Source organism: Hemitrygon akajei, chromosome 26 (assembly GCF_048418815.1).
Source record: "Hemitrygon akajei chromosome 26, sHemAka1.3, whole genome shotgun sequence".
Lineage (NCBI taxonomy): Eukaryota > Metazoa > Chordata > Chondrichthyes > Myliobatiformes > Dasyatidae > Hemitrygon > Hemitrygon akajei.
Window position 1 is genome coordinate 42,881,931 of NC_133149.1, and position 24,686 is coordinate 42,906,616.

Consider the following 24,686-nt stretch of genomic DNA (forward strand, 5'->3'; position numbering starts at 1 on the left):
CAAACACCAGACTTGATTGGGCTCAGTGGGAATTTTAATTAAATCTTTGTGGAGCTTTGCATGTCTTTCTCTCCCCCTCCCCCTTTTTTTTGTGTTTGTCTAGGGAGAAGGCTTCATTTTGGAATCTGACAACTTTAAACCAATTTATCTGGGGAGTATTGGAACGTTAATGAGGCTGTGGGTGGGATGGTGGAAAAAAGCAGAGGATGGATCCAGTTGCCCAACAGAGGCTGAATGGGCTGATCACTGATTCTTCCTCACACTGTAGTGGTTCGATTCTGACCTCCGATGTCTAAAGCATAGAGCTTTTATATTCACCTATGACTTTTGATGTTGTTTCTAAGTGCACCATTTTCCTCCTACGTCCCAAAGGCTTTTGGGATTGGTGGTAAATTGGCCACTTTAAATTACCTCTACTGTGTAGGTAGGGAGGAGGAATTGATAGAAGAGGGAATGATCATTCTAAGGTTAGTTGGTGGTCATTTAAAACCACCAGGTGGAAGGATGGTTGTGGAGACTGGATCATTGGGGCATTTAAGGAGGAACTGGATACACTTTAGAAAGACAAGACATAAGATGTAGCAGAATTAGGCCATTTTGCCCATCAAGTCTGCTCCACAATTTGATCAGAGCTGATTTATTTTCCCTGTGAACTCCATCGAGGAATAAGAGCTTTTGGGAATTGGAGATGAGATCTGGTGCGGATTGTCCATGATCATATTGAGCAAAATGATTTACGAGAATGTTGTCAGGATTCGAGGCCTGAGTTATAGAGAGAGCCTAGCTGGCTTGGACTTTATTATTTGGAATGTTGGAGATGGAAGATGACCTTATAGAGCTGTATAAAATTATGAGTGGCATAGTTAAGGTGAATTCCCCTCCATCGATGCTGCTTGACTTGTTGAGTTCCTTCAGCATTTTGAGTATTGCTCAAGATTTCCACCATCTGCACAATCTCTTGTGTTTATAAATGTTTTTCCTAGAGAAAATGAATCAAAAACTAGAGGGCATAGTTTTAAGGTGAGACAGAGGAGATTTAAAAGGCACTAAGGGGCAATTTCAGGTAGAGGGTGGGAAATAGATGGAACAAGTTGCTGGAGGAAGTGGTTGAGGCAGATACAGTAAAAACATTTAAAAAAAAGTTTGGAGGAATATGAGCCAAACACAGGTAAGTGGGAATAGTTAAGATGGGGATGTTAGTCAACATGGACAAGTTGGGCTGAACAGTCTACTGTCCTGTTACTGTCCTGTCAGTCACTGCACTGTAAACATTGTAAACCACATTTTATAATGCTGTTTAAATTGTAAATCTGTACTTAAACCTTTAACTTTATTTATTATATTTTATTTTTATTTGTTTAGTGATACAGCACGGAACAGGCCCTCCGGCCCAACAAGTTCCACCACCTAGCAACCCACATATTTAAACCTAGCCTAATCACAGGACAATTTACAGTGACCAAGTAACCTACTAATTTGTACATCTTTGGACCATTGGAGGAAACCCACATAATTCTTTCTTCTTTATAATTGTTGAATGTTGTTGTATTTTGTTCGTTATCATGCCAACAGATCACAGCAAATTCCTAGTACATGTAAATGAATATGGCAAATAAAGTTGATCCTTGATCCTATAAATGCTGGGTCAGGTTGAGGGGCCAAATGGTTTCCTCCTGCTCCTATTCTCTTATGATAGCGAGATGCCAACTTGGGAATAACAGGTACTCTGAAGGCCAGCAGAAACCTCATGGGTTGAAATGGTCTCCCTCTATTTCTAAAGGGGCTTTATGATTCCTTAACTTACAGCTTCCTCTTCTTGACAGAAAGCAGCTTATGCACATCCTACAGCAGATAAAGACTTCACGTGGCACTATAGCTGGCCTCTCCGTGGAAGAACTAATCCAACAAATTGCTGACTGCCTCAGTGTCTCAAACCAGGTAATCTCTGGACCAAGTGTCCAAAATTCAAACCAGTACCTGCCCGGTCAAATCTGGCTCCTTCCCCCTTCCTTTCCAGTCCTGATGATCTTGGCTCAAAGTGTCAACCATTTAATCCCCTCTATAAATGCTGCCTGACCTGCTGAGTCCCTCTACTATTTGGTCTGTGTTACATAGTCAGAAGTTGATTACTGACATTGTATTACTTCTCTCCTCATTGAATTTGATCTACTTTTTTAATAGCTTCTATTTGGGACAAAGCAACTTTACTAAATTAATTGGACTTATTGCAATCAAAATTGGAATTTACTGGGTGTGAGAGAACCATTCTTGCTGGTTGTCAGAGTGATGCAGTAATGAAGTGTGCATGGAGAGCAGTCAGTGATGGCTAAGACCCTGAGAACGATTTAAGAGTCTCTGGTTTATGTGTCGCCTCTCAGCACTTGATTGATTGGACTTCTGAAATAATCACCTCATTCACAGGGTTAATGGCAAGACTCTTAGCAGTGTAGAGGAACGGGGATCTTGGAGACTATGCCCATAGATCCTTCAAAGTTGCTGTGGAAATTGATAAGGTAGTAAAGAAGGTGTATGGTGTATTGTCCTTTGTTAGTTGGTGGATTGAGTTCAATGTTGCAGTTCTGTTTTTAAAAAAACCTGGTTAGAACACGCTTGGAATATTGTGTTCCGTTTTGGTCACCTCATTATAGGAAGCTTTAGAGAGGGTGTAGAAAAGATTTATCAGGGTGCTGCCTAGATTTGAGAGTGTATCTTGTGGTGATAAGTTGAACAAGCTAGGGCTTTTCTCTTGGAGTGAAAGAGGATGACAGGTGACTTGATAGAGGTGTAAAAGCTGATAAGAGGTATAGATCAAGTGGATAGGCAGAGACTTTTTCCCAGGGTGAAAATGGCCAATGCAAGGGGGTATAATGTTAAGATGATTGGAGGAAAGTATGGAGGGGATGTCAGAGGTTGTGTTTTTACACGGAAGGTGGTGGGTTCATGGAACCCGCTGTCAGTGGTGGAGGTAGAGAGATTTAAGAGAATCTTGGATAGGCACGTGGGTGATAGAAAAATGGATGGGTTGTAGAAGAGAAGGCTTAGATTAAACTTAAGTAGGTTAGGCAGTACCTCATGGCCGAAGAGCCTGTGCAGGTGGCCCCTGTTTTTCGAACGTTCGCTTTACGACAGCTCGCTGTTACGAAAGACCTACATTAGTACCTCTTTTTGCTAACCAAAGAGGATTTTCACTTTTATGAAAAAAAGACGCCCACTTTATACGTGTGTTACCCCGAGAAAGACTACCATGACTGTGAAGCCTTGTGCAGGCAGTTGTGTGCATATGCTTGTACGTGCTGATTTTTTTTCTCCACATCGCCGATTTTGATAAGTGAAACTACACTGTACGTACAATATTTCTATTTTATATAGGCTGTATATTTATCATATCATTCCTGCTTTTACTATATGTTCGTGTTATTTTAGGTTTTATGTGTTACTTGTTTTGATTTGGTAGGTTATTTTTTGGGTCTGGGAACGCTCAAAAATTTTCCTATATAATCTAATGGTAATTGCTTCTCCGCTTTACGACATTTCGGCTTACAAACGGTCTCATAGGAAAGTTCTGCCTTCGGATAGCGGGGGAAACCTGTACTATGCTGTGTTCACTCTCCCTTCCCGGTAGTCCTGCCATATTTTTTTTTTGTAAATAATTCCTTTTATTTTGGTTAGGTAGATTGAACAGCCATGCAGAGACGGGCAGGTTTTTTTAAGTCAAACAGACCAAAGCCCATGTCATCATCAGACTCCTCAGACTCTTCCTCCTTCTCCTCTTTCACTTCCTCCTTGACAGCAACTGGAGCAGCCTCAACAACAGGGGCAGCAAAAGCTGATGGGTCAGCCAAGAAAGCTTTTACCTTATCGGCTAATGGGAAGGAATAGTCTGTCTCCACAGCAATGGCCAGCACTCTTTTGTAACCATTAATGATGGAATGTGGTACAGAGGCTATAGTTGGATAACCAATTTCCAGACACACACTTGCCACATTATGAACTCCCTCTAAGAAACACTTCTGCAGAGTTTCTTCTGTGATGTCCAGGACCTCAGGGTCATATATACTGCTATTATCATAAACCTGCCTGATCACCAAGCCGTAGGAGAAGGGAGAGATGTTCAACGTGTTCAGCAGAGTGGCTTCACTGGCTCCCACCTTGTCACTCTCCTTGATGAGATGTACATCGCTCAGAATTTCAATAGTACCTCTGGAGATCTTGGTGGTGATTCCCAAAGCCTGGAAGAAAGAGGTCTTCTCAGGTCCCAAACCAGTGTTTTGACCTGGCACAGTGACATCACATGGAGCAATTGCACCAGCACGAGCAGCAGCTGGGACCTTGTTGGACAGCAGCATGTCACGGACTTCGCACAAATCCTCCTTAGTGAACACAAAGCCAACATTACCACGAATGTGTGGGAGAAGCTTTTCCAGAGCAGGGTTGTTCTCCAAGTGACCACGGATAGCCTTGCGCATCATGGTATTCTTGCCCATCAACACGACAGCCTTACCACGCAGCGATATACGGATCTGCTGCATCTGCTTGGATCCAACGTTGTCTGCTCCGACAATGAAACATTTTGGATAATCATCCAATAGTTGAATAATTTTGAGAAAGTAATTTGATTTCCACGTAGCTCTGTCTTCCCTGGGCATCTTTAAGTGCTTCCAAGGATTGCCACAAACTGGTTTAAAGATGAGATATCACTCAGAGCCCCCGAACGAAAGGGTCCTGCCATATTCTTAAACCTGTAATTCGGTTATAGTCACTTTATCATTTCATTTTGCAGTGCCTCAGTTTGCACTACTAGACTTGACACCTTTTCGTTGTCATTTGCTTTTGTTTCTGTATTCATTATTACAATGTATACTATTTATTCTGTGAGCTTCACGTTCGCAAGGACCTTCATTGCACCCTGATGCAGGTGACAATAAACTCATTAGAGTCCAGTGGCACAAACGACAATGTCAGTACAGAAAGTCAAAGCAAAGAAACACAATCAGATTTATTAGCACTGACATATGTTGTGAAATTCGTACAGTGCGATATAATATAAATTGCTATTTTTTATATAATCTCTTCCTAAAATATTGAGTGTGTGTCTTTGGGCTTTTTTTTTTACCTCCTCTCTGTTAGTAGTAATGAAAAGAGGGCATGTCCTGGGTGATTGGGTCCTTAATCATGGAAGCTGCCTTTTTGAGGCATCGGCTTTTGAAGATCTCATTGATGCTGGGGAGGCTGGTGCACATGATGGAGCTGGCTGAGTTTCCAGTTCAGTAGCTTTGCAAAACTGCAAACAACATCCCCTATTCTAAGCAGAACATTGTCTCCAGAAATGGGCTGTTCACTGGTGCTCATATAGAGTGCAGGATAGTTGGATAGTAATTATATTGCTCAGTTTTGATTACACCAGCTTGAGTGATGGTAGAATTATTCAATCACATTTAACAGTGTTGTTAACACGTAACTTTTTAAAAGAGAAATAGTTTATTGAGAGAGAAGAAGCTTAATTACGATGTGTATCTGTTTTCAATGCTAATGAATCTTAACTTGAAGTGTGTTTGCTCTCCTCATCAAACAGTCTCTTCCGTCGGCCCCCCCTGGAGTTTCAGTCAGCTTGCCTGGGTGCTTCCCACCAGCTGTTGTTCGGACCAGTCCATACATGTCCTTGCCCAAGAGCAGAAGTGGAACTCTACCTTCATATCAAGAGAGGCCAGCACTGGTTAGTACACTGCCTCATCTTCACAGAGTGATTTTTTTTTCTCTTTTTTTTGTCATTACGCACCTTTTTGTAAGTAACTTTGTCTGTAGGTCATTATTTATCAAGGCTTCCTTTGTTGCCAGCTTGGTAAATAGTTGAGAAAACCATGGGTCAAGGTTTGTGTCCAAATAATAAGTTTAAAGAGTGTTGTTTGTCATTGCACTTGGCTTAGTCTTACATACTGGGAAGTTGAAGGAACTGTCAAAATGCAGAGTTTGGGTACAAATTACACAACATAATTACATAATGACCTGAATTCATAGCGTGCTGTTAGACTGTTAGCATTAATGGTGCTTTAAATATAGAATATAAAACAATAAAGCACAATACAGGCCCTTCAGCCCACAATGTTGTGCTGACCTTTTAACCTACTCTAAAAACACTTAGCTCCTCTTCCGGTAAGATGGCGATTGCTTAGTCGCTCCGAACTTTTGCTCCGTTATTCTTCTTGCCTTTGCACTATGTGTCTCCCTTCTTAAACCTTAGTTAGGTATTTTATTAGTTCTCTTCTACCTGCCTGCGACCACATCTATCTTATAATGGCTACCAAAAGTACTAAAACCGGGAAAAAGGAAACTTCTACGGCTTTGCCGGCTGACATTCTCGCTGTTCTGGAACAACATCGACAAGATACTTTAATGGATTTTAGAACTGAATTTAGAACTTCTTTCAACCAGCTGAATGCCAAACTGGATCAGATTAATGCTAGAGTGGATGATCATGATGAACATTTATCTCGCATTGACGTAACTTCTGAAGATTTAAAACGCCGTGTTCAATATCTTGAAACTCTCTGCTCCAACCTAGAGGAGAAGAATAGTAAACTTTTTTCCAAAATGGTGGATCTTGAAAATCGGAGCAGACGTTGCAATCTACGAATTCTTGGTTTGCCAGAGGCCACCGAAAAGGGCTCTCCCGTTGAATTTTTTTCCAAGTTTCTCTGTGAGATTTTCGGGAAAGAATTTTTTCCGACTCCACCTGAGCTTGAAAGGGCACACAGGATCTATGTTCCTTGAGCAATTCTGGGTTCCCGTCCACGGCCGATTATTTTATGCTTTCATCGATACCAGGTGAAAAGCCGCAGAGGTACTTTTGCCTTTCAAAATATGGTCATTCGTTTTGTGGAGGATTTTGCCCCCCAGGTTCTGAAGATGCGTGCTGAGTTTAAAGGTGTAATGAAAGTGCTTTTTGATCGTGGACTCAGACCCTTTCTTCGAAACCCAGCCGATCTCCGAATTACGCTTACTACTGGAGATTATAAGTGGTTTAAATCAGTGAAGGAGGCTGAGGCGTTTGTTGGAAGTCTTCCAGCCACCTCATCTTCTTCGGAACCGGCCTGACCTTCTAAAATGGTTGATAAGTACTTCTCGAAGTAAAACTATCTTTTCCGAACTCAGACTTTACTTGAATAATTCAGTCATTATCTATTGAAACTCTAAGGGCTGTAGTCAATCTCTCCCTGGACTTGGTGCATTTTTTCTAAATAGATAATTTAAGTTTAATGTTTCCCTGTGAACTTTTAGATTTTACCTGTGTAATCTATTTTATTTTTGTATAACCTTATCTATAGAGAACTACAATTGTCTTTAACTTGTTTTGGAGGTTTGGAGTTTTTATTGAAGGCCTCCCTGTTGGTTGATTCATAGTTTAAGTTTTGCTTTTTTTTTCTGTAAATGGTTGATAAGGACTCTCTTTGAATTTTATAATTTTCCCTTTTCCTTCCTCCCTTTTTTTTCTTTTAATCTTTTATAACTTTTCGCGGGTAGGTTAGTTTTAGTTTTCTTCTGATTTTCTTTGTATTAAGTTTTATACTTCTGTTGAAGTTGTTCCTATTTATAATTCTGTTTTCTAGTGCATAAATTAGTTACTATTTGCTATATTATTTATACGGAACTTTTGTTAACGACACAGAACTGGAAGTCATACTTGGGTTAATTTTTTTGGTAGAGCTAGCTGCTTTTTTAGGTAGCCGTCTAATTTTGGGTTGCGAGGGGGGGGGGGTTCTCCAGTTCCAACACTACTCACTGTTTCTTTTGTTTTCCTTTGTTATTCAGGACATGTCTCTGTTTTGATTCTACGGATCTATGTTCACATTTTTGCTCCCAGACTGTTATTGTACTGCTTGATTTTTTATATGCCTGCTGCCTTCTATGCACTAACAATTGATAACGGTTAATTCACTTAAATTTGTGAGCTGGAATGTAAAGGGACTGAATCAGCCTGTTAAAAGAAGGAAGGTCTTCTCCCATATTAAACAACTCAAAGTTGACATTGCTTTCCTTCAAGAAACTCATATTCATAGTTTTGATAATTCTCGGCTTCTGTCAAAGTGGGCGGGTCAGCATTTTCATTCATCCTTTGCTGCCAAAGCTAGGGGGGTTTCCATCCTTATTCAAATATTCCTTTTGAACTCCATAATAAGATATCTGATACAAATGGCCATTTTATTATTGTTTCTGGTAAATTATACAATACTAAAGTTGTACTAGCAAACCTGTATGCTCCCAATTTTGATGATGATAATTTTTTTGAACGTTTTTTCTCCTCGCTACCAGATTTAAACTCATACTCTCTTATACTGGGTGGCGATTTCAATTGTTGGTTAGATCCTAATTTGGATCGATCGTCCTCTGTTACTAGACTACTTACTAAATCTGCCTTAGCTATTCACTCTTTTCTCTCTAATTATGGTATCTCTGATATATGGCGTTTCCTTCATCCCACTGAGAGAGACTACTCTTTTTTTTCACATGTTCACCATACCTTTACTAGAATTGACTACTTTTTACTCGATAATCAACTTATTCCATTTGTCTATTCTTGTGACTATCAGAGTATACTGATTTCTGACCATGCACCAGTTACTTTGTCTTTAAATTTTCCTGGTCTCCCTCAGAGGAATAAACACTGGCGTTTTGACTCGACTTTATTATCGGATGATGATTTTCTAAAATTTATTAAGGATCAGATAACCTTTTATTTTAACACCAATACATCATCTGAAATGTCATCCCAGATTGTCTGGGATGCCATGAAAGCATATTTGAGGGGTTAAATAATCTCCTATACAGCAAATCTTAATAGAAAGTCCTGTGCAGATCGATTAGACCTCATTAATCAGATTAAAGAATTGGATCAACTGTATGCACAAACTAAGAATCCTGAATTATACAAGAAGCGTGTAGAACTTCAAACTAAATTTAATCTTCTGTCTACTCAACCTGTCGAACGCCAACTTCTTGAAAGTAAGAGTCGCTTCTATATTCATGGTGACAAATCTGGTATATTTCTAACCAATCAGCTGAGACGTTCCAAAGCCAAACAACATATTACAAAGATCCAGAAGGAGAATGGAGACTTTACATCGGATCACTTAGAAATCAATGACGCATTTAAAAATTTCTATTCTCGACTTTATTCCTCTGAATCTTTGAATGACAATATCTCTGTTGATCACTTTTTAAATAATCTGAATATTCCTTCGCTTTCATCTGATTTTAAAGCCAAACTTAATGCGCCTATTTCATCAGAAGAAATATCTTTTGCAATTTCTGCATTGTCTTCAGAGAAATCTCCTGGACCTGATGGGTTCCCCGTAGAATTTTATAAATCATTCTCTTCACTTCTTTCCCCTCAGTAATTCTCAGTATTATCTGACTCGTTTAATTACGGTAAATTGCCACCCTCTTTTAATGAGGCATCTATTATTCTTTTATTAAAAAAGGGTAAAGACCCAACAGAGTGTTCCTCGTATAGGCCGATTTCTTTGCTCAATGTTGATGTTAAAATCTTGGCCAAAGTTTTGGCTTATAGATTAGAAAGTGTTATCCCCTCTATTATTTCTGATGATCAAACTGGTTTTATTAAAAATCGTCTTCCTTTTTTTAACGTTCGGCGTTTATTTAACATTTTATATTCACCTCCAACTGGGATTCCTGAATGTGTTCTTTCCCTCGATGCGGAGAAAGCATTTGATCGTATAGAGTGGAACTACCTTTTTGCAGTTTTAGAAAAATTTGACTTCGGTCAAAGTTTTATCTCTTGGATCAAATTGCTGTATTTGTGTCCTACTGCCTCTGTTTTGACTAATTTTCAGAAATCCCAGTTATTTAACCTCAAACATGGCACCCGCCAGGGATGCCCTTTAAGTCCCTTTCTCTTTGATTTGGCTATAGAACCTTTGGCGATAGCATTTCGAAATTGTCCTGAATTGACTGGGATTTGGAGAGGGGGTGCTGAGCATAGAGTTTCTCTTTATGCTGATGACTTATTACTTTTTCTTTCAAATCCGTCTACATCCTTATCTCCAATGTTTTCACTTCTTGACCAGTTTAGCCAGTTCTCTGGCTATAAACTTAATTTACATAAGAGCGAACTTTTCCCAGTTAATAAAGAAGCACAAGAATTAACATTTTGTGATCTCCCTTTTAAAGTAGTTCATAATCAATTTACTTATCTTGGGATTACAGTCACAAGGAAGTTTAAAGATCTCTTTCGTGAAAATTTTGCCTATCTTTCATATACTATAAAACAGAGTCTGTTACAATGGTTACCTCTATCTATGTCTTTGGTAGGTCGTATCAATGTTGTTAAAATGTATGTTCTCCCTAAATTTTTATACTTATTTCAATCTATCCCAATTTTTATTCCTAAATCTTCTTTTGATTCCTTAGACTCTATTATTTTGTCATATCTGTGGAAGAATAAGCGCTCTAGAATTAATAAAGTTTATCTCCAAAAATCCAAAAAAGAGGATGGCATGGCTTTACCTAACTTTCATTTGTATTATTGGGCAGCCAATATACGTTGTGCTACCTTTTGGTCTTTTTTCCATGGCCAACCCGAGTGCCCTAATTGGGTGGCAATGGAGTTGAGTTCCACTAAAGATTTATCTATCTCTGCACTTCTTGGCTCTGTACTCCCTAGTAGTTTGTCCAGATTAATTGTTAATCCTCTTGTTAGACACACTTTGCGTATATGGGCTCAGTTTAGGAAGTTTTATGGTTTCCATGGTTTTTCCTTTTCTAGCCCTATCTTACATAATCACCTTTTTTTACCTACTACGTATGATTCAGCATTCCATGATTGGTATAGGAAGGGCATTAAACATTTTGAAGATCTTTTTATTGATAATCGCTTCGCATCTTTTCAACAGCTCTCTGCTAAGTTCAATCTGCCCAATGCTCATTTTTTTAGATATCTCCAAATTAGACACTTTATTAATCCTTTAATTCCTAACTTCCCTGAAATGCCTGAGAAAAATGTTATGGATTTCTTTCTTTCTATTAATCCACTAGGTGAAGGTTTAATATCATTTATTCGTGATAAATTTGCATCCTTACGGCGTGCCCCTGTGGATAAAATTAGAATGGCTTGGGAGCATGATTTAAATATCTCCTTATCTGATGAGACTTGGGATTTAATTCTCAAATTGGTTAATTCAACCTCTCTTTGCGCTCGCTATTGCCTTTTACAGTTTAAGATTGTTCATAGAGCCCATATGTCTAAATCTAAACTATCCCGATTTTACCCTAACATTAGTCCTCTCTGTGATAAATGCAAAAGGGGCGAGGCCTCTCTCATTCATATGTACTGGTTTTGTCCTAGCTTGGAGAAATTTTGGAAAGACGTCTTCATAACGTTATCTTGTATTCTGAATCACCACCTAGATCCTAACCCTTTAATTGCTTTGTTCGGTTTTTTGGGTGAGACAGATTTACGTCTGAGTTCGACTAAGTGTCGAATATTATCTTTTGCTTCTCTCCTGGCTAGACGTTTAATCCTCCTTAGATGGAGGGATGTTGCCCTGCCCACGCATGCTCAATGGCTTAATGATATTATGTCCTGCTTAGACCTTGAAAAAATTCATTATTCAGTTCTTAATTCGGATACAAAGTTCCATAGGGTCTGGGGACCTTTTATTGAGTATTTTCATAACCTTCCTCTTAACTAAGGTTTTTTTTTTCGGTCCCTTGCTTTCAGCTCCTTTTTTGTTGGTAGTAGGCATTAATATCTTCTGTTGCTAAGTGTATTTACAGTTTTGGGGGTTTGAATGTCCTGATGTATACTCTCTAGATTGTGTTGTGGTTGGTCTGGAGTTCTTTTTTGTTGCGGGGTTTGGGGAGGATACTAATTTTACATATCTTCAATTTGGGTGCTTTCTCAATTATCTTCTTTTGTATGATATTATTATTGTATGTTTATTTTTGCACTGTATTAATGTTCTTCATTTCGATCTGGGTTTTTTTTATCTGTAGCGATGTAGAAAATGTATAAAAAACTAATAAAAAAAACACTTAGCTTCTTTGTAGCCCATAACCCTCCATTTTCCTTTTATCCATATGCCTATCTAAAGTCTCTTAAATATCCCTAATGTATCTGCGTGTACCACTACTCCCAGCAGTGTATTCCAAGCACTTGCCACTCTGTTTTTTATTTAAAAAAAAAACTTTCTGACATCTCCCCTCAACCTTCCTCCACTCTCCTTGAAAGGATGTCCTCTGGTATAAGCCACTGCCACCTGGGAGAAAAAGATGCTTCCTGTTCACTCTATCTATGCCTCTTATAATCTTATCTTAAATCTCTTTAAAATGTAACTTGACAGATTAGTGCTTGCCTTGTTTTCATGGCCCTTTTAGAATAAATTGCCAAGTTTAAAATATGCCCTCTGGCTTAAAAATGAATTGAATTCTTCTGAATTTCAGGTACCTGGGAGTCCCCGCCTATGTTTGATGTGTCAGAAGGTTGTGCCTGTCAGTGAGGTGCATCCAATGGCCTGTTCACACATTGTCCACAAGGAGGTGAGTGCCCTGTTTTCTCCTATTAATCAAAATATTAATTTTTCACTTCCATTAGCTGTGACTTGGCAACATCCTGGTTACCTGCATCAGAGAGTAGAAAAGTTCTAGGCTGTTATCTCCAAGTCAGCATCTAGGATGAAAGATGAGTGAAATATCCAAGGAAATATTAAGTCAAAGCCTGTTTGACTAGTTGAATATTTTGAAAAATAGCAGAACAGATCACCACAGAATCGAGGCTAATAATCAAGTTTTTAAAACACTGCTGTTTGTAGGGGCTTGCTTTGCACAAATTGTCAACAACATAACTAGTGTTACAACCGTAACTAGTTTTCAAATGATCATGTGCTACTCTGGGTGACTCGGGAAGGGTTCCCAACTGGCAATTTTATTTATAACTTGGAAAAAAAATTGAATCAATTTTTCTTTTAGGTGATGTTTTTGGACTGGATTACTTTTCACGACCTAGCAAAACAAATGAGCATTATAACAAGTACAAATAGTCTAAATTGGAATAGTTCATCACAAGTTTATGTTATCTCAATTCTCTGTATTACAATTCATACGTAGAATCATGGAGCACTACATCACAGGAACATGCCCTTCGGCCATGTTGATGGTCTGTTAAGAACGGGCACGGGTACTTGCGTACACCTATTGGAGTTTGGCTTTGATTGTACTTTGGACTTCAATAGCAGGTTATAGGATTAATCACTGATCATCAAGGCCAGTCTGAATGGGGAAAAAAAAAACTTACTTTTGATATTTTGCTTCCAATTTGGCTTCAAGCAGAACTTGCACACCTTCCGTTTGTGGGATAATGGAAAATTATAGCAACTACGCAACCTATTAGTTAAATTCTGTCCATGACAGCCCAAAATGAGCTGGTGAGACTGCTCCATGCCTCGGAGGTTATTGTAGATGTACCTCCTTCCACCTGATCAACACCATAGAATTATAGAGCACTATAGGACTGAAACAGGCCCTGTGGCCCACCTAGTCTATGCTAAACTGTTTTTCTGCCTAGTCCCATCGACCCACACCGAGACTTACCCAAACTTCCCTTAAATGTTGAAATCAAACTTGCATCCACGACTTGCACCGGCAGCTCATTCAGCACTCACACCACTCTGAGTGAAGAAGTTTTCCCTCATATTCCCTTTTAACATTTCACCTTTCACTCTTAACCTATGACATCTAGTTTTAGTCTAACCCAACCTCATTGGAAAAAGCCTATTTGCATTTACCCTATCCATACACCTCATAATTTTTATACCTCTGTCAAGTCTCCCCTCATTCTCTACCCTCTTGGGAATAAAGTTCTAACCTATTCAACCTTTCCCTATAACTCGGGCCCTCAAGTCCCAGCAACATCCTTGTAAGTTTTCTCTGTACCCTTATTGATTTCTTTCCCGAAGGTAGGTGATCAGAACTGCACATAATACTCCAAAATAGGCCTCCAATGTCTTGCACAACTTCAACATAACATCCCTACTCTGTATTCGGTACTCTGATATATAAAGGAACCACTTTTGGTTGATTTAAAAAAAAAATTAAAAAAAATTCTTCAACTCCCCTCTTATCCTTCTGCCTGTTACATTAAATCTCTTCTTCCCAGTTATTGACCCCCATGTGTTTCTCCTTCAGCAGTCTGTCCAAATCTCCCCTTTTCTGGAGAAATTCCTAACCTGCCCATTCTTATGGCTGCAGTTCTCCAGGGATAGAGCAGTGTTCTAAAATCTCTTCCATAGTCTCTAGTCTGTACATCCGTACTGTGATATGAGCAGAACAATACCTAGTACTCTGATCCCATTGATTTTATGTGGTTTTGCTCTGACTTCCCAGGTCTTCACTCTGTGCCTTGTTCCAATCAGAAAGTCTCCCCTTATCTCCAGTCTGGCTTTGATCTATTCTGTCCCCTATCATGGTTCATATTTGCCTTGCAACTTGAAGGAGAACATATGCCTCATTGGGTTTATGCCGGTTCTTTGAGTGAACCTATCAATCCCATTCCCTACTGATTTTGCCTGTAGCGTAATTGCTCTATCGTGCTTTCCTGTTATTCTCTTCCTAGCTATCTAATTTACAGATGCTAATTAACATGCCTGTGAAGGAGGATGAGAAGTGACCTGATAGAGGTGTACAAGATGATGAGAGGCATTGATCATGTGGATAATCAGAGGCTTTTTCCCAAGGCTGAAATGGTTGCCAAAAAAGGACATAGATTTAAGGTGCTGGGGAGTAGGTACAGAGGAGATGTCAGGGGTAAGTTTTTTACTCAGAGTGGTGAGTGTGTGGAATGGGCTACCGGCGACAGTGGTGGAGGCGGATACGATAGGGTCTTTTAAGAGACTTTTGGATAGATACAAGGAGCTTAGTAAAATAGAGGGCTATAGGTAAGCCTAGTAATTTCTAAGGTTGTGACATGTTCGGCACAACTTTGTGGGCCGAAGCGTTTTCTACGTTTCTAAATTTGGGATATGGAGGGTACAGTCATATTGAGAGGAACAAGCATGCAACATGATGTTGGAGGTCAGGATTAAACCCAGTGCTGTTAAAAATATGAGGCAGTAGCTGTACTTGTACCACTGTTCTGCTCTGTCCCTGTCCTCATTTCCACGAGTCTCCTAACTGCAGTGTCCTAGTGATCTGCCTTGAACTTAAGGTAGTGATTTGGATTGAAGCTTGGATGCATAGAGTGGCCACAAGATGAACACTCAGTCACAGATGACTTTTTTTCTTCAGTACCTGGCTTCTCCTGTTAGATGCTACTGCATGCAGTTTATGTCTAACCAGGATTTAGAGATGAAATTAAGTTCTGTGTTGTAACTGACCATTTAGGTCAATATCAGCAGCTTCCAGCTTGACAGGTCATTACTGATCCCTTCCAGAAGGTCATGCTGACAGAGTACAGGTTCCTGCAGTTACTGCTTTCATCTTTAAACAAAATGCACAACATCCACTAAGAAAAACATAATGATAAAGCCACTTCTGTCCTTGCAGATAATTGAGTAAGCCTTCATGATATGCAGCATTTTTATATGATGTGACTTTTGCATCATCATACCAGCTCAGGGTGTCTCACTTATGTGACAGTATCACAATTTCTGTTCTTTAACCAGTGTTATCTCATTCCCCCAGTGCATCAAGTTCTGGGCACAGACCAATAAAAATAGCAGCTGTCCTTTCTGCCCCACGCCACGGTGATGAGCCTTTCTGGACCCCCTGGTTGGAAGAGATGCAGGAAAATGGAACTGGACTTCGAGGACTATGCCAGAACCAAACAACATGAACTATGTATGTTAAGAGAAAGGATCCACACCATGGGAAATAGATGGATGCATTTTTGGCACTTTGCCCACTTAAACCAAAATTGACACTAGTATCCTGAAAGTGTTATAAATGACATTAAAGTTGATGTTACACTGGTTCAGCACACTCTGTATCTAGGGAGCTAAGGCTAACATTGGGGTTTTCATCTATCTACCTGAAGAATTAAGCTGTCTTTGAATGATGTAAATTATCAACCCAAAGCATTAATTCTGATTCTCTTCCCAGAGATGTTATTTGACCAGTTGAGTATTTCCAGCATTTCATTTATTTTGAATTTCTAGCATCTGTATTTGATTTGATTTTTTTTGTTGATCTGTTTGTTGTTGGCCATATTTGAAGTGCCGTAAACTTACCTGTTTACTTATTAGAAACAGTGGTACACAAGACGTTCCTTAATATATTACTTTGCAGGGCTGAGTTTCTGCCTGAAAATAAAAAGGAGCAGGTCATATTTTAAAGTATTATCACTCCAGAGCAGAGCTATCTCCAAGTATCTGGCAATTTCTCCACATCATGTATCTTAATTAAAGAAATACTTTGACTAATTTAAAGTAGAGCTTAAATTTGGTAGTTTACTGTGTGCTTAGGAGCAGCTCATTGTTCAGGTCTTGTGCTTAATCATATTCCTTTACCACCGTAGACTGTTTTAATGATTTCTGTGGATACACTTGATATAATTCTCACCGCCTGGGTGACCATGATTAAATTGAGGGTAGATGAGCCATTCACCTGTAAAGGCATCACAAATTTGAGGTCAACCTTGATTGCCTTGGATGATTGCGAGTACATTTCCAGCAGCATTCAAGTTTGCCCCAGCACCCCTTCCCAATCATAAGACCATAAGATATAGGAGCAGAAGTAGGCCATTTGGCCCATTGAGTCTGCTCCACCATTCAACCATGGGATGATCCAATTCTTCCAGTCATCCCTACTCCCCTGTCTTCTCCCCATACCCCTTGATGTCCTGGCTAATCAAGAACCTATCTATCTCTGCCTTAAATACACCCAATGACTTGGCCTCCGCAGCTGCTTAAGGCAACAAATTCCACAGATTTACCACCCTCTGACTAAAGTAATTTCTCTGTATCTGTGTTCTAAATGGACATCCTTCAATCCTGAAGTTGTGCCCTCTTGTCCTAGACTCTCCTACCATGGGAAATAGCTTTGCCATATTTAATCTGTTCAGGCCTTTGAACATTCGGAATGTTTCTATGAGATTCCCCCCTCATTATTCTGAACAACAGGGAATACAGCCCAGATGTTCCTCATACGGTAACCCTTTCATTCCTGGAATTATTCTTGTGAATCTTCTCTGAACCCTCTCCAATGTCAGTATATCCTTTCTAAAATAAGGAGCCCAAAACTGCACACAATACTGCAAGTGTGGTCTCATGAGTGCTTTATAGAGTCTCAACATCACATCCCTGCTCTTATATTCTATACCTCTAGAAATGAATGCCAACATTGCATTTGCCTTCTTCACCACAGACTCAACCTGGAGGTTAACCTTGAGGGTATCCTGCACAAGGACTCCCAAGTCCCTTTGCATCTCTGCATTTTGAATTCTCTCCCCACCATCTAATTAATAGTCTGCCCATTTACTTCTTCCACCAAAGTGCATGACCTTACACTTTCCAACATTGTATTTCATTTGCCACTTCTTTGCTCATTCCCCTAAACTATCTTAAGTCTCTCTGCAGGCTCTCTGTTTCCTCAACACTACCCGCTCCTCCACCTATCTTTCTATCATCGGCAAACTTAGCCACAAATCCATTAATCCCTTAGTCCAAATCATTGACATACATCGTAAAAAAACAGCAGTCCCAACACTGACCCCTGTGGAACTCCACTGGTAACCGGCAGCCAGTCAGAATAGGATCCCTTTATTCCCACTCTCTGTTTTATAGACAATAGACAGTAGGTGCAGGAGTAGGCCATTCAGCCCTTCTAGCCAGCACCACCATTCACTGGGATCATGGCTGATCATACACAATCAGTACCCTGTTCCTGCCCTCTCCTCATATCCCTTGACCCCGCTATCTATAAGAGCTCTATCTAACTCTTGAATGCATCTAGAGACTTGGCCTCCACTGCCTTCTGGGGCAGAGCATTCCACATATCCACCACTCCATGGGTGAAAAAGCTTTTCCGCATCTCTGTTCTAAATGGCCTACCCCTTATTCTTAAACTGTGGCCTCTAGTTCTGGACTCACCCATCAGTGGGAATATGCTTCCTGCCTCCAGCGTGTCCAATCCTTTAATAATCTTATATATTTCAATCAGAACCCCTCTCATCCTAAATTCCAGTGTATACAAGCCCAGTCGCTCCAATCTTTCAACATATGACAGTCCCGCCATTCCAGGAGTTAACTTTGTGAACCTACGCTGCACTCCCTCAATAGCAAGAATGTCCTTCCTCAAATTTGGAGACCAAAACTGCACACAATACTCCAGGTGGGGTCTCATCAGGGCCCTGTACAGTTGCAGAAGGACCTCTTTACTCCTATACTCAATTCCTCTTGTTATAAAGGCCAGCATGCCATTAGCCTTCTTCACTGCCTGCTGTACCTGCATGCTTGCTTTCATTGACTGATGTACAAGAACACCTAGATCTCGTTGTACTTCCTCTTTTCCTAACTTGACTCCATTTAGATAATAATCTGCCTTCCTGTTCTTGCCACCAAAGTGGATAACCTCACATTTATCCACATTAAACTGCATCTGCCATACATTTGCCCACTCACCCAACCTGTCCAAGTCACCCTGCATTCTCATAACATCCTCCTGACATTTCACACTGCCACCCAGCTTTGTGTCATCGGCAAATTTGCTAATGTGATTTTTAATCCCTTCATCTAAATCATTAATGTATATTGTAAACAGCTGCGGTCCCAGCACCGAACCTTGAGGTACCCCACTCGTCACAGCCTGCCATTCCGAAAGGGATCCGTTAATCGCTACTCTTTGTTTCCTGTCAGCCAGCCAATTTTCAATCCATGTCAGTACTCTGCCCCCAATACCATGTGCCCTAATTTTGCCCACTAACCTCCTATGTGAGACTTTATCAAAAGCTTTCTGGAAGTCCAGGTACACTACATCCACTGGCTCTCCCTTGTCCATTTTCATAGTTACGTCCTCAAAAAACTCCAGAGGATTAGTTGAGCATGATTTTCCCTTCATAAATCCATGCTGACACAGACTGATCCTTCTACTGCTATCCAAATGTGTCGTAATTTCCTCTTTTATAATTGACTCCAGCATCTTTCCCACCACTGACGTCAGGCTAACCAGTCTATAATTCCCTGTTTTCTCTCTCCCTCCTTTCTTGAAAAGTGGGACAACATTAGCCACCCTCCAATCAGCAGGAACTGTTCCTGAATCTATAGAACTTTGGAAAATGATTACCAATACATCCACGATTTCTAGAGCCACCTCTTTAAGTACCCTGGGATGCAGACATTCAGGTCCCGGGGATTTATCAGCCTTCAGACTCAACAGTCTATCCAACACCGTTTCTTGCCTAATATAATATAAGCCACCGTTTTCTGCCGATCAGCCAATGCTCCACCCATGCTAGTAACTTCCCTGTAATTCCATGGGCTCTTGCTAAGTAGCCTCATGTGCAGCACGTTGTCAAAGGCCTTCTGAAAATCCAAGTACACCACATCTACTGCATCTCCTTTGTCTACTCTGCTTGTAATTTCCTCAAAGAATTGCAGTAGGTTAGTCAGGCAGGATTTCCCTTTCAGGAAACTATGCTGGCTTTGGCCTATATTGTCATGTGCCTCCAGGTTCTCCGGAATCTCATCCCTAACGATCGAATCCAACAATTTCCCAACCACTGATGTCAGGCTAACAGGTCTATAGTTTCCTTTCTGCTGCCTCCCACCCTTCTTAAATAGCAGAGTAGCATTTGCAATTTTCCATTCATCCGGTACATTGCCAGAATCTATCAATTCTTGAAAGATCATTGTTAATGCCTCCGCAATCTCTCCAGCTAATTCCTTCAGAACCTGAGGGTGCATTCCATCGGGTCCGGGAGATTCATCCACCCTCAGACTATTAAGCTTCCTGAGCACCTTCTCAGTTGTAATTTTCACTGCACAAACTTCACTTCCCCGACACTTTTGAATGTCCGGTATACTGTAGATGACTTCCACTGTGAAGACCGATGCAAAATACACATTCAGTTCCTCTGCCATCTCTGTGTCTCTCATTACAATATCTTCAGTGTCATTTTCTATTGGTCCTATATCTACCCTCGACTCTCTTTTACCCTTTCTATACTTAAAAAAGCTTTTGGTATCTTCTTTGATATTAGTCACCAGCCTCTTCTCCATAATTCATTTTCTCCTTCCTAATAACCTTCTTGGTTTCCTTCTGCAAGTCTTTAAAAGCTTCCCAATCCTTTATCTTCCCATTAGCTTTGGCTTCCTTGTGTGCCCTCTCTTTTGCTTTTACTTTGGCTCTGACTTCTCTTCTCAGCCATGGTAGTGTCCTCCTTCCATTCGAAAATTTCTTCTTATTTGGAATATATCTGTCTTACACTTCCCTCATTTTTCGCAGAAACTCCAGCCATTGCTGCTCTGCTGTCCTTCCTGCTCGTGTCCCTTTCAGTCAACTTTGGCCAGTTCCCCTATCAGGCCATTGTAATTTCCTTTATTCCACTGAAATACTGACACATTGGAATTTAGTTTCTCCTTCTCAAATTTCAAAGTGAACTCAATCATATTGTGATCACTGTTCCCCAAGGGTTCCTTAACCTTAAGCTCTCTTATCACCTCCGGATCATTGCACAACATCTAATCCAGCACAGCCGATCCCCTAGTGGGCTCAACAACAAGCTGTTCTAAAAAGCCATCCTTACACATTCTACAAATTCTCTCTCTTGAGGTCCAGTATTGACCTTGGTTTTCCCAATCGACTTCCATGTTAAAACCCCCAACGATTATCATGACATTGCCCTTCTGACAACACACACAAAATGCTGGTGGAACACAGCAGGCCAGGCAGCATCTATAGGGAGAAGCGCTGTCGATGTTTTGGGCCGAGTCTCGGCTCGAAACGTCGACAGTGCTACTCCCTATAGATGCTGCCTGGCCTGCTGCGTTCCCCCAGCATTTTGTGTGTGTTGTTTGAATTTCCAGCATCTGCAGATTTCCTTGTGATTGCCCTTCTGACATGCCTTTTCTATCTCCTGCTGTAATTTGTAATCCACATCCCGGCTGCTGTTTGGAGGCCTGTATACAACTGCCATTAGGGCCTTTTTACCCTTGCCATTTCTTAATTCAACCCATAGAGACTCAACACCTTCTGATTCTATGTCATCCCTTTCTAATGATTTAATATTATTTCTTGTATACCACCCCCTCTGCCTACTAACCTATCTTTCTGATACACTGTATATCCTTGGATGTTCATCTCCCAATGGCAGCCATCCTTTAGCCAAGTTTCAGAGGTGGCCACAATGTCATATTTGCCAATCTGTAACTGAATTTCAAGATTGTCCATTTTATTTCTTATGTTGCATGTATTCAAATATAACACTTTCAGTCCAGTATTTGTTGGTTTCTGTTTTAACTGCACCCTGCTTCTATTGCCCTGTAACTCATCCCACTGGCTGTGATTACACCTAATCTCCTGCCTGTCCTTTCTATCTCTGTTGCATGCTATCTTTGATTTATTTCTGTTTTCCCTTGCTCAGCCCTATCACTCTGGTTCCCATCCCCCTGTTAAATTAGGTTAAATCCAGCCTAATAGCTCTATTAAACCTGCCTGCTAGGATATTGAACACCTTTGGGTTCAGGTGTAACCTGTCCTTTTTGTACAGGTTATGCCTTCCCCCAGAAGAAGCCTCAATTATCTAAGAATCTGAAGCCCTGCCCCCTACACCACACTCTCAGCCAGGCATTAGTATGCCTGAGTATGCTATTCTTGTGCTTGTTAGCACATGACACAGGCAGTAATCCCGAGATTGCTACACTGTTGTCTCCCTTTAGATGCCCTCCTCCAAATGGCCACTTGATCCTCGGGGCTGGGCTTAATATGCAGAACCAGCTCCTGACCTGTCTTTTTTTACCCCCCCCTTTTTTCTTTTCCCCCTCCCCTTCTATTCTCCACCCTATCCTCTTGCCTCTTCTACTCACTGCTTATCACCTCTCCCTGGTGCCTCTCATTCTTTTCTTTCTCACATGGTCCACTCTCCTCTCCTATCAGATTTTTCTCTAGTCTTTTGTTTCCTACTCACCTGGTTTCACGTATCTCCTCCTATCTATCCTCCTTCCCCTCCCCCACCTTTTTATTCTGGCATTTTCTCCCTTCCTATCCAGTTCTGAAGAAGGATCTCTGCCTGAAACATAGATGCTGCCTGGCCTGCTGAGTTCCTCGAGCATTTTGTCCTATCTTGCTGCAAGCAAAAACGATCACCAGGCAGGGTATAAAACCAGTAACTTTTTGTTTTGTTTTTGATTTCCAGAGAGATTGAAATAGCAAAGATGGAGCATAGCACTGTAAATCATTGCTAATCAGACACTCATTTTCTTTCAGTAAACCGTGAACTGCTCAGTGATCTGAAATCCTGTCTATAGATTGTCTAGTAGAGAATGTGGAAAAGCTTTTTTTTAATAATCAATTTGCATGTTTCTGGCCTTGCAGATCTTGCTGCTGCTACAGGTAATGAAACCAACTAACTTCATGAGCAGAGCTTTCTGCTGTGAGACACCTTGTTGAATTTTATTAAGGGTAGAATGTGCTAACTTCAAAGAATAATTGGAGACTGCTGTGAATTTGTAGTTTCCATCCAACAGGCATTATTTAGGCACTTCTGAATTCTTACAATAACCGTGCATCTTAGTTTGTATAGTTTAATTCTTTATTTACACTGATACTTTTATAATTTGATTTAAAATGCTGGAATTGTTGAGATGACATCTGTTAAGAATATAGAACACAGCAGCACAGTACAGACCCTTTGGCTCACAAACTACTCCAGGATCAATAATTATGACATAATTACAAATGACACCATCACAACTTCACTGAATTTTTTAAAAAAAGTTCTTCATTTGATTTGGAGGATATTTCTATTATGGCCTCAGGTCTGTGAGTCAGTGAGTCCACTGGATATGGCCAGTCTGGAGGTTGGAGGAGTGTGTGTGTGTGTGTGTGGAGGCTTGTTCTTGCTGTTATTGTTTTGTTGCTGTTGTTCTGCTGAGCATGGTGGACATGCTATGTTGGCGCTGGACTGTGTAGCGACACACACAGGCTGCCCCCAGCACATCCTTGGGTGTGTTGGTTGTTAACACAAACGATGCACTTTACTGCAGGTTTTGATGTACATGTGATAAATAAATGAATCATTCTAACCTTACCCTTCCTGTTAATACACCACTGGCTTTTGCACCAGGTTTGACCTTACAGTTTTTTTAAAATACTGGGTTGAGCTTGTGTAGTGCATGTAACACAAAGGTGGCAAGAGCAAATTGAGAAAAGGTGTCGGGGTGACCAAAGAGCAAGCAGTCAGTGCAACTTGTTCCTTGGAATCTGAGCCAGCACTATTGGAAGTGCCTTGAGGCACCGCACTGTCAAAGTCCTGTCCTGTGTGCCGCTAAGACACAGTGCTAATCCAGAGCCTTCGTGTTACACTGAATGCCTGCTGTTCGAGTCCACACTGACAGATGACAGACAAGATCTAGAAAACTGTTTTTAATGATTCCTTTAACTTCCAAATGTGATTGAGTTAATGACAGAGAAAAGTTTTCAGGAGACTTAGTGGAAGACTTTAATTTTGGTGATGGTCTCAATGGATCGCCTTGCCAAGTACTACCTGCCCATTTGCAGTAAGTTTGTAGCATAAACCATTTAATGTGCTTTTATAGTGCTAATTATCTTCTTTGACCCCACCACTCTTTCAGTTGAATGGGTTAATTCCCCAAAAGAACTGTTTTCCCCAATCCTCCAATACTTACCTTGTGGCCAATCATGATTCTACACTGGTGATTTATCTCTTTTTGACAGGCACACCATGTGTGCTGAGGCCAGTCCTGCCAAATACAAACATTCCAGCAAAAGATGCTGGATTGCAGTCAGGTCCTCGAGCTGAGTTTGTCTACAGGAATCATTGACAAAACCAGTATTGATCCCATGTCTTAATTTCCTTTGAAGCTGGTGAAAAGTGTTCTGTTCATGTGGCAAAGGTGCAGCTGCAATGTCCCTGGATGGAGGTTCCAGGATTTAGACCTAGGGACAATGAAGAAATAGTAATATATTTCTAAACTAAGATAGTATGTGATGTGGAGAGGAACTTTTGGGTTGTGGTGTTTCCTTTCATCTTATTTTTCTCACTGGTAGAGTTCAGAGGCTTAGGCAATCCTGTTAAAGAAGCTTTGGCAAGTTGATTTTTTTTGATTAATTAAGGCACATACTGGAGCTACTGGTGTGTTGATGGCAGAAGCTGGAATGATTGTTGGTTAAGTATGCTGTGCTGGAGCTGAACAATATGGGAGCTACAGTTATCCAGAGTAGGAGTTATTCCAGCACATTCGTGAATTGCTTGACTAGATTATTTCAGCTCTGAAAATCAAATTAGACGCTAGCGTTCTTTAAATTTGTCTCAAAAGTAAAATCTAGAAATCTGAAGTATGGAATTTTTCAAAGATTCGGCAAGCCATCTAAAACTTTGTCAAACTTTTATAGATGTGTGGTGGAGAGTATATTAACTGGTTGCATCATGACCTGTTAAGAAAACACCAATGCCCTTGAACAGAAACTGCTACAAAATGTAATGGATACGACCCAGTCCATCA

The 24,686-nt window shown here is 40.5% G+C and overlaps 1 protein-coding gene and 1 pseudogene across 7 annotated transcripts in view; one reads left to right on the plus strand and one right to left on the minus strand.

Annotated features, from left to right (window-relative positions):
• Positions 1-15,977, plus strand: part of rnf214 (ring finger protein 214) — a 71,961-nt gene extending 55,984 nt beyond the window's left edge. For 6 of the 7 annotated variants that reach the window (XM_073030048.1, XM_073030046.1, XM_073030052.1 and 3 more), the window contains 4 exons: positions 1,824-1,938; positions 5,573-5,713; positions 12,457-12,552; positions 15,691-15,977. In XM_073030048.1, coding sequence (XP_072886149.1) covers positions 1,824-1,938; positions 5,573-5,713; positions 12,457-12,552; positions 15,691-15,756 — 418 coding nt within the window. In that variant the 3' untranslated portion in view covers positions 15,757-15,977. The remainder of the gene's footprint in view (positions 1-1,823; positions 1,939-5,572; positions 5,714-12,456; positions 12,553-15,690) is intronic. The other variant, XM_073030051.1, reaches the window with a different exon arrangement.
• LOC140716929 (large ribosomal subunit protein uL10 pseudogene) lies at positions 3,633-4,712 on the minus strand (annotated as a pseudogene).
• Positions 15,978-24,686: the final 8,709 nt, after the last annotated feature.